The sequence below is a fragment of the Eleutherodactylus coqui genome, chromosome 7 (genome assembly GCF_035609145.1).
Source record: "Eleutherodactylus coqui strain aEleCoq1 chromosome 7, aEleCoq1.hap1, whole genome shotgun sequence".
NCBI lineage: Eukaryota > Metazoa > Chordata > Amphibia > Anura > Eleutherodactylidae > Eleutherodactylus > Eleutherodactylus coqui.
In genome coordinates this window covers 175,041,621-175,055,467 of record NC_089843.1, presented here as the reverse complement: position 1 = coordinate 175,055,467, position 13,847 = coordinate 175,041,621, and the positions used below count along the sequence as shown (strand labels likewise).

The 13,847-nt window shown below is 42.9% G+C and overlaps 1 protein-coding gene across 2 annotated transcripts in view; it reads left to right on the top strand.

Annotated features, from left to right (window-relative positions):
• SMARCAD1 (SWI/SNF-related, matrix-associated actin-dependent regulator of chromatin, subfamily a, containing DEAD/H box 1) overlaps positions 1-13,847 on the top strand; it is an 85,138-nt gene that overhangs the window by 44,383 nt on the left and 26,908 nt on the right. Inside the window, exon 9 of one of the 2 annotated variants that reach the window (XM_066574035.1) lies at positions 3,014-3,381. In XM_066574035.1, coding sequence (XP_066430132.1) covers positions 3,014-3,381 — 368 coding nt within the window. Of the gene's footprint in view, positions 1-3,013; positions 3,382-3,649; positions 4,034-13,847 lie in introns of those variants that run through there. The other variant, XM_066574036.1, reaches the window with a different exon arrangement.

Sequence of the window (13,847 nt, the reverse complement as noted above, 5' to 3'; positions counted from 1 at the left end):
CGACGTAATCACACAGCATAGTAAAAAACGTTGTGCGAATGCTCCTTAACAGCAGAGATGAGGAAACTACAGCTTGCTGAGCGTACACTGGCTGCTGCCTGGCCAACCTGTACACACCGGTATGTGTGCGTGTGTTTATTTTTATATATATATATATATATATATATATATATATATATATATATATATATATATATATATATATATATATATATATATATATATATATATAAATTATCCCTTCAAATCCAGTCATGGGTAACCATAAAAAGCCGCATGTACAGGAACTCACTATGTGAGTACTGCACAGGCTGAGCATTGTGCCTGACTTCTGTAAAAAGGTAGCCCCATCTATGGCATATCCACAGGATATGTCAGAAAGCTCCGCTAGAGGTAAGACCCACCTTCGAAGAGGGAAGCTGCAGACTCGTCCTGCCTGATAAGGTGGCAATCACATCCAAGCGGAGTATGAATGAGAGGCGTCCGCGGATGTGCTCTTCTCTCTACTCCCTTCTGGGCAGCAGGCTTGCTTGGCCAGCTTTCATAGAAGCAATTTGGAAGAGCTGCCTCAGTACTCGATGCGCCGCCAACTCTACTTTCACTCTGCACGTAAATTCGGTGGCCAGCAGCCTCACTAGGCAGGATGCGACTTGGGGTATCCCCATTCTGGATATGGATGGGTATAACCCCATGAGGCTGCTTTACCACACTGGACAAAGTTTGTATATATTAACACCAACATTTATATGCAGATTGTATGGCAAGTTTTCAAAACAAAGGTAAATTTACTGCACACAGAGAATTATACGGTATACGTTCAAATACACTTGCCAAAGTGTCTGTCTAAGAATTAAACAAGATGCAGCGTGGTTTTAGTATAGGCAATATAGATGCGGATGCAATGAATCGATGTATAATCAGTTACTATGATCAGAACTTTGCTAATTTCCATTGTTTCAATTATCCCCCATCTTCTAGATCAGTGAATGGGATCCTACATGTTCACACAAACTTCTCCTGATGGTTTGCCACAGTGGATCAGCCCAGGGGTCCGCTCTTGAGCTCACAGAGGATTGCCTAGACTGGACACTATTGTAGCAAACACTCAGCTGCAGAAAGTATTATGTATGTGTTTCAGTTTTTAGATTAAGGCCTCCTGACCACGGGCAATATTTCACTGCGTTACCCGCGACGATAATCCACATTTGTGTAACACAGTAAACACTTTCCATAGGATAACAATGGAAAGCGCAGCCCGATGTACACGAGCAAAATATCGCTGTGATCTTCCACTTGCGTATAAAAATCGCGTCATGCCACGACTTGCTGCGATGAACCTATCATTACTGACAGGTTCATCGCGGAAAATCGCAGTGACTTAGCGTTCTCCCGCTGCGAAAAAATGCTACACCCGTGGACAGCCGGCCTAAATGAAAATACTTTCATTTGCTTACAGCAAACAGAAATCTTTTCATGATAGTGATGTGATGATAAACGGGTATTCTGAGTGATGCCTTTACTGGCTGAGAAGAAAAAAATTAAATTGCAGGATTACAGAGCACAAAGATCATGACATCTAGATTTTACTAAGTCTTCATTCTTATTTACCATGATGTAACACCCAAACCCGATATGTAGAACCTCTGGCGGTCTGGCTATTCAACACCGCTACACTCACCTGAACTGAATCTTGTCTTGGTGATGGATCCAACTCGGGAACTGAGCCCACTTTTTATGCAGCGGGTGTTAGCTCTATATTGCCAAAATTATGTCTGACCTCAGCAATTTACCCTTGTAGATGCCACCGTCAATACTGACTGCAGCCTCCAAGCCTTTAATTAAGAAGAGGTCTTGCTGTTAGCCCATATCTCCCTAATCCACATACACACGACATGATGTGGGCTATTGGGGGGGCAGCTCGAGGCCTAATCAAGGCATGGCTTCATAAGATAATGGTAACGGGCACAATACATTACAGTGCGGTAGTGAGATTAAACAATTTATTAGAACCAAGGTTTTCCCATTTGTTTAATAAGGAAATAAACATTATTGGTATTGCCACGTCCATAACTATCTGAACTACTTACAAATCATGAACTCTGTAGAGAAAACAACCCAGAATTGCTGTTTTCATAACCTTGTCCACCAGACAGAAGGAGTAAAAAGTGCTGGTGCTATATAGGACTTTTTGTTCAAAAACTGGTGCTTGCCCCACAAAAACAAGATCCCACACAAGTTCATTTGACAGAGTCTCAGAATAATATGGCAACACACATTTTTATTTATGTATTTATTTAGTTTTACCAAAAGGGTTGTCCTTTTGCAAAGAAGTATATAAATTCGGTTTAACAGTTGTCATACTGACCTGCAGAAGAAAGTCATTTTTAACGTGCGGTGAAGCTGTTAGAAAAAAAATAGTCTTAAGCTAAATTGTAGTAATTTTTTTTTCCCATTTCAACTCACAAACATTGATTTTTAAAAGTTTTTTAATAAAGTATATGGTAAATTATTACATGGTGACATTAAAAAATACAGCTTGTGCCGCAAAACAGGTGTCGTCTTAAGCAGAATAGAGGGAGATGTAGCTACAGAGTTCTTTCAGTTGATGCACAGCTGTATGGACCAATAGGACATGTGCAATCTCCTGCAGTGATTGGACCAAGTGTGGAGCATCCTTAATAGTTCCGCCCACTGTCAAAAAAAGAGAGGGAATAATGTAGAGTATTAACTTGTGATTTTAGGGACAACTGCACCATTATGTTGAAGACCTAATATTTAATCTCCCGGTGGCCATATAAATATGTAACTCGCCCCAATCCATCGTATCAATGCTGTTTTGCTTCCCTTGTATCCGTTACCTAAAGATCAAGAAAAATTAAATGCGGAGCAAACTGCTAGAATAATTGCATGTGGGTTTTGTTAAGAGATAAGGCAAGTGCCATGCATCACAATAAGGAGAAAGAAAGCTGCATGCATAAACTGTATTAAAGCTCTATTTATGTTACATGGACAGATGGCTTGCAGAACGATGTGTCTAACGGCAGAGGAGCTTCGGAAAGCGACAAAAATCTCCCCACAAACAGCACCAAAGAGATGTCCAGCAAGAACGTAAACGGCTTAAAGAAAAAGTCAAAAGACAAATATAACGATAGCAACATGAACAGAGACTCGGAGAGCGAGGAGTCGGCTTCGGATACAGGCAGCGTCCTGGATGAAGACTACAGCAGTGGCGAGGAAATCATGGAGGAGGAGTACAAAGCTAAAATAGTCAGCTTCTTGCAAGATGCTTCCCTAGATGAGCTCTCCCTCATCCCTCAGTGCTCCCTGAAGAAAGCGCAGAGGATCACTGAGCTCCGGCCCTTCCATTCTTGGGATTCCCTGGTAAGTTCTCAGTGTACAATATAGAGTGTTTCTTCATACTCCTTTTCTGCTTATAGGCAAAAGGTGTCTACAATCTAAGGAGGCATGGATGGGTGGCCTTTTCCTGAGCAGGCTAACACTAGATTCATGCTAAGCCAATAGCAGATGATATAGTGTCATATGACCTAATTTTGAATAAATTAAGGGGTGATTTTCCTGGAAAAATCCAAGCTATTGGCTGGCAATGCTGTCACTCATTCAGCAACCTAGAAACTTGGTTCAGAGCTCTGCAGACGCAGACATTAGAGCTTTCCTTCGAGAAGGAGCACTTTGCCAGGCTCTCCTCAGCTATTTTCTTGTAGGAAAGTGAAGCAGGAGGCAAGAATGTGGCAGCAGGATTTTACCTTCCACTGTGACTGCTTGAAGAGACAGCTGCAAGTGCGGCTCCATGCTTCCAGATGCCAGCAGGAATTGTCCTTTGCATCCAAAGCAGCATTTTTTACCCCATTTTTACTTCTTGCTTTTCGGCTTTTAACCTGTAAGTGAATTTTTCATGTGTTTTTTCTGGTTACACATTGCTGCCATTTTCTGAGATGCGGTCGTCAGAATTTTTTTCCTAACCCAGAGAATGAAGAAAAATGACTTTCTTAAACTGTTATTTAATCTAAAAGCGGTAAGTAAACTTTTTTTTTTAAATTTTATTTAAAATGTTGTTTTTCTTCACTTTTCTGACTTTTGTGAGTGTAGATAATTTTTGTTTTCTGATTGACTGCATGGATTTTCCTGTATGGCTTAACATTAAATATCTTTTAGCCATTTTGTTTAGGCTCTGGAGGCCTGGTCGGATACATATTGTACTGTATAGGCAGAATGATTGAAGAAATGAATACATTGTATCTCCGTATAATGTAAGACTTCTGCATGACGGGTGAAAGGAGGTGTGAAGCGGGCATGCTTTCTAGGTGTTCTGGGTAACCAAAACCACTTTTTAGAGCCCCATCACAGGAACATGGGAGCATTTTTGTGTCTTAGAAATGGGGACGGAGAGGGTAGACGGGAGATGTAATTGCTGGAGCTGCAGCACGGAGTCGCAGGCTGCTCTTTGCACACAGGAGTGGTTTTGCCTGGAGCTCTTGGCTGCTCTGACAACATCTGTCTTATAGACGGCTCGCTGCCGAACTTGTTGGGCTTCGCCTCAACTAATTCTTTGCAAAAGTATTTGCTAAAGGGCTGCCGTTCCCACAGATGTCTGTCTCCCTTCATTTTTTTTCTCCCCTTTGGCGAGAAGATAATGTCGTAAATGCTGTGTTGACCTGCAATGAATTGGAAGGTGTTCTTTTTTTCCCTTTTTATTTGATTAAACTTGTTGCTTAGCATCTACGCCCAAATATTCTTTGGTTGCTGTAGCTACATGCCCAAAATCAAGGCACAGAAACTAATTAGACTTCTAGGAGATGTTCAGCTGCCAGGGAGTGAATATATATACTAGTATATTTCATGTATATTTTTGCTGTATTTTATTAACCGATTGGATTTGAAGTTATTTCTGCATTTGATCTGAAAGTTTTTTAGAAGCGCTGAAGTACGGTGAAAACTTTCTGCATCGGCAGAGTCACAAATGTTTATGTGACACTAGATGACCTAAAACAATGCGGCTGCAGTGGAATCCATAAGGCCGGGCTCTCTCGATCGTACAGTGATAAGCTGCATAAAAAACACAGCATCTTACCGGCATAGCAAACTGTGGATCCCTGCGTATTCTCACGCTTTTTGCACACATGCCTGCGCATAAACAGCATATTTTACGCATGCTGTCATGCAATGGCTTCCGGGTTTTTTTTCCTTTAAACCCTTTTCTGATGTTTCCTAGCAACATGTGTAAAAAATAAATAAATAACTGCCGTACATATGCGGTGTAATTGCATATGTACTGTGCTCCAAACACACCCATAGAAAGGAATAGGGCCGTATGCGCGTAATACGCTGTAAAAATAGAACATGCGTTCTTTTTTTTACATGTTCAATATACGCAATAAATATATGGAGTATGACTGGAACAATGAAAATCAACATACTTTAATTGACACAGTTTACTGGGTGTTATGCACATGTACATTCCACGCGTCATACTACATACGTGTGAGCCTGGCCTAAGGTGTGTTAAAAACTTGAGATCTTGTCATATCATTCTGGCTGTTGTAGGTCAATTCGTGTATGAATGAATCCATTACTTTTTGCACCATTCTTTTTGCATCACTCTTAATCTAATTAAGGCGCCTTCATCAATCATCATCCCTATAGCTGAAATAAGGAAGACAGGACACACTATTTATTACTGACGGGTATATAGAGAACATCCATAGCGATTCGTATGTAAACTGTCCTTCATATAGGAGTACATAAACTTTCCCTCCTTGCCACACTTCCGTTTTTGTAAACCAGGTTTTCTGCTTTCCTTATTTCAGCAGTCTTTTATATAGTCCTGTGCAATGTCCTTCTAGAAAAGCCATTCTATATGGTATTTATATCTGCGGGCTGTTGGCAGCACCTGTCCATTCAGTATGATGTGACTTGCACCCCTTAGAGCAGCTCCTCCGCCAGGTGGTTTAGATATTATATTCCTAATATTTTGTAGGATATCTTGCCACCAGGTAATACGGTGAAGCCTTCATACCTGAAGCATGATGCAGCTGTGTAGGGCTTGCCAGGTGTCCCACATAATGCATGGGGTGCCTACACAAGCTCATGGATTTACACTAATGCTTCATGTCATCTTCTGGGAAGGAGCATGGCTCCTCTTGTCTTCTGTTGTGGACTCAACAATAGCAGGCACAGCCCACGGACATCCTCTATGGGAGAACAGAGCTTTTCCTGCGCCGAAAGCAAGCTTTTGTTTTTTCTGAACCTCAAGAACTGTTCTTTTCAGCAGAGATCGTTTGCAATTTCTTAAGTCTTCTATGGTTATCAAAGTTCACGCAAGAAATGTCAGCGAATTCATAAATGTTGACAAAATGAACCATTCTCTTCAAATTAATGACCACTTTTGCGCAGTTCAAACTCTTGTCTTTTATCGACATATTAGGGTGGTTTCTCACTCTTGACACGCACTTCAGTTATGCAGTTTTTTTGAGCCAAAGCCAGAGGTGCATCCAGCTAGGAGTAAGCCCCTCCTTTTAAAGGTCCCCCCCCCCTTTTTTGTTAATCCACTTTTGGCGGTGGCTCAAAAAAACTGCATCAAAAACTACAACATTCATCCAGAAAGAATGATGCGTGTGAAACCAGCCTTAGGCCAGATTCACATGCAAAATATGTGCAATATGCGGTGAATAGAACTCATTGATTTCAGTGGTTCATTCACATGCACGTATGATTCCTGCACATGTCAATCACGCAAAAAAAGCAGCATGCTCTAATTTCCTGCGCATCTGCACTACAAAAGTCTCCATAGAAGTCAATGGAGTAAATGCTCACAAAATGCACTAGCGGGAGCGTGAAACGCCAAGCTACACAACAAAAGTATGTAAGACCAACCTTGCAAAAGATATTTTACAGACTGAGAACTCCCCGAACCTACTATAATGTATGGATAGCTGAAGAGACTCCACTTTTAACGATGTAGTCATTGGATCTAAACTGAGTCTTCTCCGTATACTAGTGAGTCGTTTAGGAGTCCTGCTGTACTTTTAGGAGTCCCGGAGATGCATTACAATACGAAGCACAGGATGGTTTCCAGCTTACTGCAGTGGAGGGAAAGTGAGGTCAGATATGATAAATGATATTGTTGGATTCTGTGTCTCTTCAGCTATCCAGTCATCATAGGAGTTTAGAGTGGAAATCATTAGGACAGCCTCTCTTTAAAGGGGTTTTCCGTACAATTTCTCTTGCTGACCTATCCTTTAGGATAGGACATCAGCAGTTGATTGGCTAAGGTTGACCACCCGGGACCCTAGCCGATCAGCTATTTGGGTTCCCGCTGCCAGTGCAGTGTATGGAGTGGGAGCAGATGGATGCGGCCCGTGTAGTGGCCAGCGCTGGTAATTGCAGACGCAGTTCGCATTAAAAGCATCGGACACTACATGGGTCGGGGAGCTCTGCTCCCTCTCTCTATACACTGTGTTGTGGCTCTAACAGAGTGCATCTGATGGGCTGGAGTCCCAAGCTTCACACTCCAGCCAGTTAACTATTAATGACCTATCCTAAGGGTAGGTAATCGTTAGAAATTGCTTGGAAAACCCCTTTAAACTTGGATTGTAAAAATGCAAGCATTTAGGGCAGAATTTACCAAGGCACTTTGCGTAGTTTCATGGCGGAGAAAGAAATCTCACATTTTCGTGCGGGCCTTTTTTGCAACACAATTTGTGACCTTTTTTTTTTTTTTTTCTCCTTTTTTATGTCTTACTACTTTTTTAACATGGGTGGGGCCTCTTGGACCAAAAGATTTACTGTTTATACCACAATACCAAAAATCAACATTCGCTCATATGATATTGATTTGATATTCTGGCCACGGACTACCAAGAGATGTACATTAAGAGTAATGGTGTATCCTACTCCAACAAACCTTATACTAAAGCATATATAGAAAAGACCCATCTTAATAAATTGGGGCCTTGGTCTAAAGAAAACTCTTGCATCTGGGTTGGCAGTATGTAGGACCCGAGGGTAAGAGGGGAGCAGTCTATTTCCCACTTCATAACCTATACAAGGCATGATGGGGTCAGCTAGATTATGGCTCTCTACTCCATATGCGTCCTGTTCCATCCGTCTGTTACAGGCTATGTCCACAAGACTAATTGATTAATGCTTTCATTTAGTTTGGATTTCTGCAAACACAAAGTTAAGAGTGTTTGCCATCTACTTATGTGTGAATAACATGCATTTTCAAGTTTAGAACATGCCCAAAATGATTACTCTTGAGGGGGAAAATAAACATCCCTTTTTTTTTAATATTGTGTAACTTTCCATTTAACACTTAACTCTAAGTGTGGTCATTCACATTAGTTCGCTGTCGGCAGCCATGTCACCAAGAAAAAAAGAGTCTGCAATTGAAATCCAGCTTGCACCATCCTTATTTCCCCCGACATCAGCCATCAGGGAGGATATGGAAGGCCCCCATACACATTAGACAATCCACATGTTCGACCAGTTAACATCTAATAAGAGAGAAAAGGGGTTGTACCAACATTGCAAGTTCTACTCTATCCACAGGATCTCAAGAACAGGGGTCCAGTTTCCTCCATCCTTCTTGCTGTGGGCTTACTGCACCCCTGGAGGGAGGAAGAAACTGAATGGAGTGCTGGTTGCGCAAGCGCACTAACGTTCATTCACTTTCAACAGGAGGGTGGCGATAGCTGAGGGGCAAGCACTTGGGTATTTCCGTCAGTCCCATTGAAACGAGTGGAGCGAAGACCACGCATGTTTGGCCAGCACATCATTCATTCTGACATCACTGTGGGGGAAGAAGCAAGCCTTGCAGTGACAGGCATAAGGGGACACTGGACCACTATTTTCTTGATTGGCAGGGGTCTCAGTGATCCCCTGTCCTGTGCATTGTAATCCTGGCAAAACCTCTTTTAAGGATATGATCACATTTAAAAGATTTGTTGTTAATTGCAGAAATTTCTGCAACTAAACAAATCCATTCCATACATGTGGACAGGTGATTTCTGCAGCATGTGCATGGATATCTGCAAGTGCCATTCTGATGAATAGGGTAGGCGCTGCAGCAAATCTGTTGCATGTGTGAATTTATCTTAAGAGCGCCCTATGTAGGGAATATTTTGTTTTTGGCATACGATTATCGTTCAAAAAATTGTTTAAACAAGTGAAAGGGAACGATAATCATTCAATGTAAAGACCGTTCGTTCAGTTGTTCTCATTCACTACAGTGTTTCCCTCAAATAAGACAAGGTCTTATATTAATTTTTGCCCCAAAAGAGGCGCTAGGGCTTATTTTACTTACCCAGCAGGCTCGGTCCTTTCCGCTACTCTCCAGAGTTTGCCACAAAGCAATGGCTGTGATTGATTCTTCAGGCGCTGCTTTGATTGGCTGAGTCTTGGGTCTCGATGAACCAATAACACCAATCGCGACTTGCTGCATAAGGGAGCTGGCACACTGACATCATCAGCCAAATGATGAAGGGCAGCATATAGGGTAGAGGGGAGATGCTGAGACCGGGGACGTACAGTTTTCTGCTGTTGAAGAGCAAGAAGTGCGGTTTTTCTCCACCACACAGATTAATTGCTTGATCAACTGTCAACCGCCTTGTACGGGCAGGGAGAAAATTACATGGAAATACTGATCGAGTCATGGAAAGCCATGTAATCTCAAACTCAGTGTCTCCCCCTCTGGACTCGTGGTAACATAGGAGACCTGACTGAGCTGCTTTTAATTTTTAGGTTAGGTAAAATGTTGAGTCACTTCCAGTTGTGAGTATTAACCATGGCGTCATGTTATCATTAATATTATTTATCCAGTATGTGACAAGACAATAAGGCTGGGCTCACACGAGCAAAACGGCGAATTATGTGCGCGATGTACATCTGCATAATGGGCAGGGAATGTAGTCAATGAAAGTACATTGATTTTTATCGATCCATTCACACATGCGTATATACATTGGGTGTAAAGGAAAAACCCTGCAGCATGTTCTATTTTACCACATATTATGCACGATCGAGCCCTATTGCATGTAATAAACTCTGTGCATGCGCAATTACATTGCGTATGTGCAGTGTTTATACGCAACTTTGCTAAGCAACAGAGGGGTATTTAAAAACAAAAACAGACTGTGCATGAGAGCGTACATAACACGTCATGCACAGTGAAAAATTGCTGCCCTGCCCAACTCACATGGCGGTAAAACACTGTGTTTTGCACGCAGCATTTTACAACCTGCTCATGAGAGCCCGTCCTAGAAGTCCATGAGCCATAAAATGATTACACTGTCTAAACGAAGAACTTTCTTTGCTCCTCATAGTGATTAATCACAGTACAGCTTTCATTTTACCAAAGCGCTATTGGGGCTCGATCACATATGGCTGTTTTAGGTGCAGATTTTGATGCAGATCTGCAGCAGATTTTACTCCTGCAATTAAAGGTGTAAAATCTGCTGTAGCTCTGGATCAAAATCCACATCGGCAGACTTCCCCAAAAATAAGACACTGTCCCAAAAGAGGCAGTATCTTATTTTCGGTGGGTGTCTTAATATTCAATTAGCAGACGCCAGTCAGGCCCCTTTCACTGGTCTCCATTGCTTCGGCAGTCTTCTGTGTAGTTCTCAGGGCTGAGAGAGCATTCTCTTCCTGGTAACGGGGCTTGAATACCCCGCCTCCAACAAGAGGTTGCTGTGATTGGCTAAGGCGGTGTTCCTGAACCAATCACAGCTGGTGCTCAATGAACTAATCACAGCCATTCATTAAATAACATCATTTCCATCTGAATATGGAAATGCTTATCTGTGAGGCTGCTCACATGTGGGTTTTCATGTCGGACTGCGGTGTAGCGGTACACTTCTCGGGAGCAGGGACCAGCTCAGGGGAGAAGGCACCCTCGTTCTCCCAATAGATGGCAGTCCTGAAAGCAGAACTTGCATATATCAATCACTTGTGGTTTATATTTTTGACATGCCATAAATGTCTTGTTTAATAATAACCTTTTAGAGAAAACCATGTCATGACCTTTGTGCCTTATAAACTATGTTATGGGGCTCAAAGGTCGGGAATGGGGAGTCCGGGGTTTTTCATACTCGCCAGTTGCCTTGTTCCAGGGCTGTGCCCCATGAGGGAGCGCACACACAGAGCAGGCTGAAAAGACTGACCAACTCTATTCCAGTTCCCTCACCTCTGAGCCCATAACATTAGTTTATGGGGATCAAAGGTTATGACGGATTCCCTTTAAGCTTGATTGAAGCCTCAGGGAGTTATTATTCACTGGGTAGCACTCCAGTTTTAAGGTCCATTATTTACACCCGTGTGGTGGGAGTTTCAACTCCACATGAGCTTTTCTGAAGTTTGAGCTTGAGATAAGATTTGGAGCTTAAACCTCACAAGGGTGTGAATAAAGGAACATTAAACTGACTTGCTGCCCTCCCTGGTGTTGTCTTCTATACTAGTTTGTGGATCAAGTTTGACTTCCAGCACTGCTTTACATCTCTACTCAGTATGCCCTCAGACTATTAGAGGTTGAGGACCCTTCATCCGGACTCGCATGAACATCTGGTAAAACGCTGTGTGAGCCAGGGGTGAGCAGGCATATTGCCATGTACGGCAGCGATATTGCACTTCGCATGACGGCTGATCTCTCACACACGTCACGGTCAGTCTTCCTGGTTTCACCTTTTTTTATTGCTGTTGATTTGCAGAGTTGCGTATAAACGCCGCACAGATGCAATGTGATTGCATATGTATAGTGTTTATTAATGCGTAATACTTCACACTTTTTCTTCTTCTTTACCGCTCTTAAGGTATTTTTACACTGCGCGACTGTCGTTCATATAGTCACTCAGCGAAGTCGATTAAAACGTGCAAAGGACCGTAGTTTTTCTGCTTTTCCACAAGCGCTTATTGCCCGTTAGTTGTTTACTAACCTATTCGTAGGAGGGATCTCCAAGTTCAAATACAAACTACTGTGACGCTACATTACACAACTTTTGATCAACCAACAACTTGTCGCTCCTCACCCTCTTGGTGGCCATGTTTGCACTGAATGACTATCCTTTGAATTTGCGTGATAATCGGCCCGTGTAAGAGTAGCTTTAGTTTTTTTGTATCTTTCTCTGTGATCACCTTTAAGTTTTTTTAATCCTTTTCCAACCTGACGCGGCCTCAGGATAGCAGAAAGCAGTGTCTTCTGTACACGGTCGGACTTACGGTAAATCCTCTCAGCATTAGTCACACATTTTTCTCCCAGCTTCCACTATAAGGAATTAACTAGAAAGTGACAGCTTGTAAGAAAGATCTTGTAACCCGTTACCCATCCGCATGTACACAGCAAAGCCTATAAGTATCTTGTCAATCAGACACGCCAAGGCTATAGAAGGTGTAGAGGGGGCTGTTTGCAGGGAAATATCCTGCCAGTTTACCCCAGCTTTCTGCCCTACGGGATATCTACTGAAAACCAGCTGCACTGTTGAAAAGAGCTTATTAACACTTCTGGGGATGGAAAATTTCAGGACGCTTCCTTGGGGTCTGGAGGTCCAATGGCTAATGCTGGAGGATAGATGATTGTACCTTTCCCATGTGTGCAGTACGAAGGATTTCATTCTTACAGTACAGAAGATACCTTACCTGGGTATTAGTGTATCTTGACGCCACCAGAAGCTAAGGGTTTGACAGGAGGAATGCCCCTGTCACACCCCTATCTTCTGATAGGGTCAAGACTGCAAGGTACTATTTCTGCCGGCCCTGCTGCATCAGGCTGACAATTATCTTCTTTGCCTTACATTATTATCTGTAAATGCTGCCATGTTCCCACAGTAAAATTGCACCATTAACATGTAATAATGTAAGGAAAAGAGGAGTAACCGTCGGCATAAGGCAGCAGCGCCTGCAGAAATGGTTGGTGACACAGCAGCGTCTCACCTGTGTCCCGGCCAGCATTTCTGAAATGTATCCCACCTGGCTGCCGGCCTGAGACCTCTGTCCCTGCCACTGCTGTGAGGTCCGTCCCTGCCGGCGGCTGTGAGCTCCGTTGTGTCCGGCGCTTGTGAGCTGCATTGTGGCCGGCGGTGGCCTGGAGTTCCGCGCGGGCTGTGAGCTCCGTGGCGGATGGCCGACGGGAAAGCTTCTTAAAGACCTGGCTACAGCCCCGGCAGCCGCTCTATGCTTAGTTTACTGTCCTTCCAGGACCTTGTGCCCAAGAAGCAGCGCAGCTAATCAGCTACAGGGAGAGCAAACACCCCCCTGTCAATCCTGACTCCACCAGCTATTGCTGGTGGCGTCAAGATACACTAATACCCCTTACCTGCTCAGCACATTCACACTGGGCATTTGGGACGACTACTTGTAACTATTAGAAACTTCTAGACCCCCAAATTTTGAGATTTATTAGATTCTCTGCCCAAGTTTTATTCAGCCTTTATTGCCTGTATCATACGTGTGCCAATCTAAGACCCAGTCAGGACAAGTACAAAATATGTATAGTCTACAGAAACTACAGACCCCCACCATATGCCCAAAGGGGTGAAACCAAGAGTTTTTGTCACATGTTAACTTACTCATTACTGACCGGCACCCACATATGTGCACAATTTCAAACACCTGGAGACATACAATATAAACATGCCATACAGTGTAGTGTGAAAGTATTCACATACCCTTGGTGGTTCTCTTGTTTTCTTGCTATACAATTTGGAATTACAATAGGCTTTAATCTAGATCTTCATGTTTGATGTTATTTTCGCTGTGAGTGCGTGTGTATTCACCCCCTACGGCTCTCGTCAGCCAGTTAGATTCAGAACTCACACAATTAGTTAAATAAGTTCCCT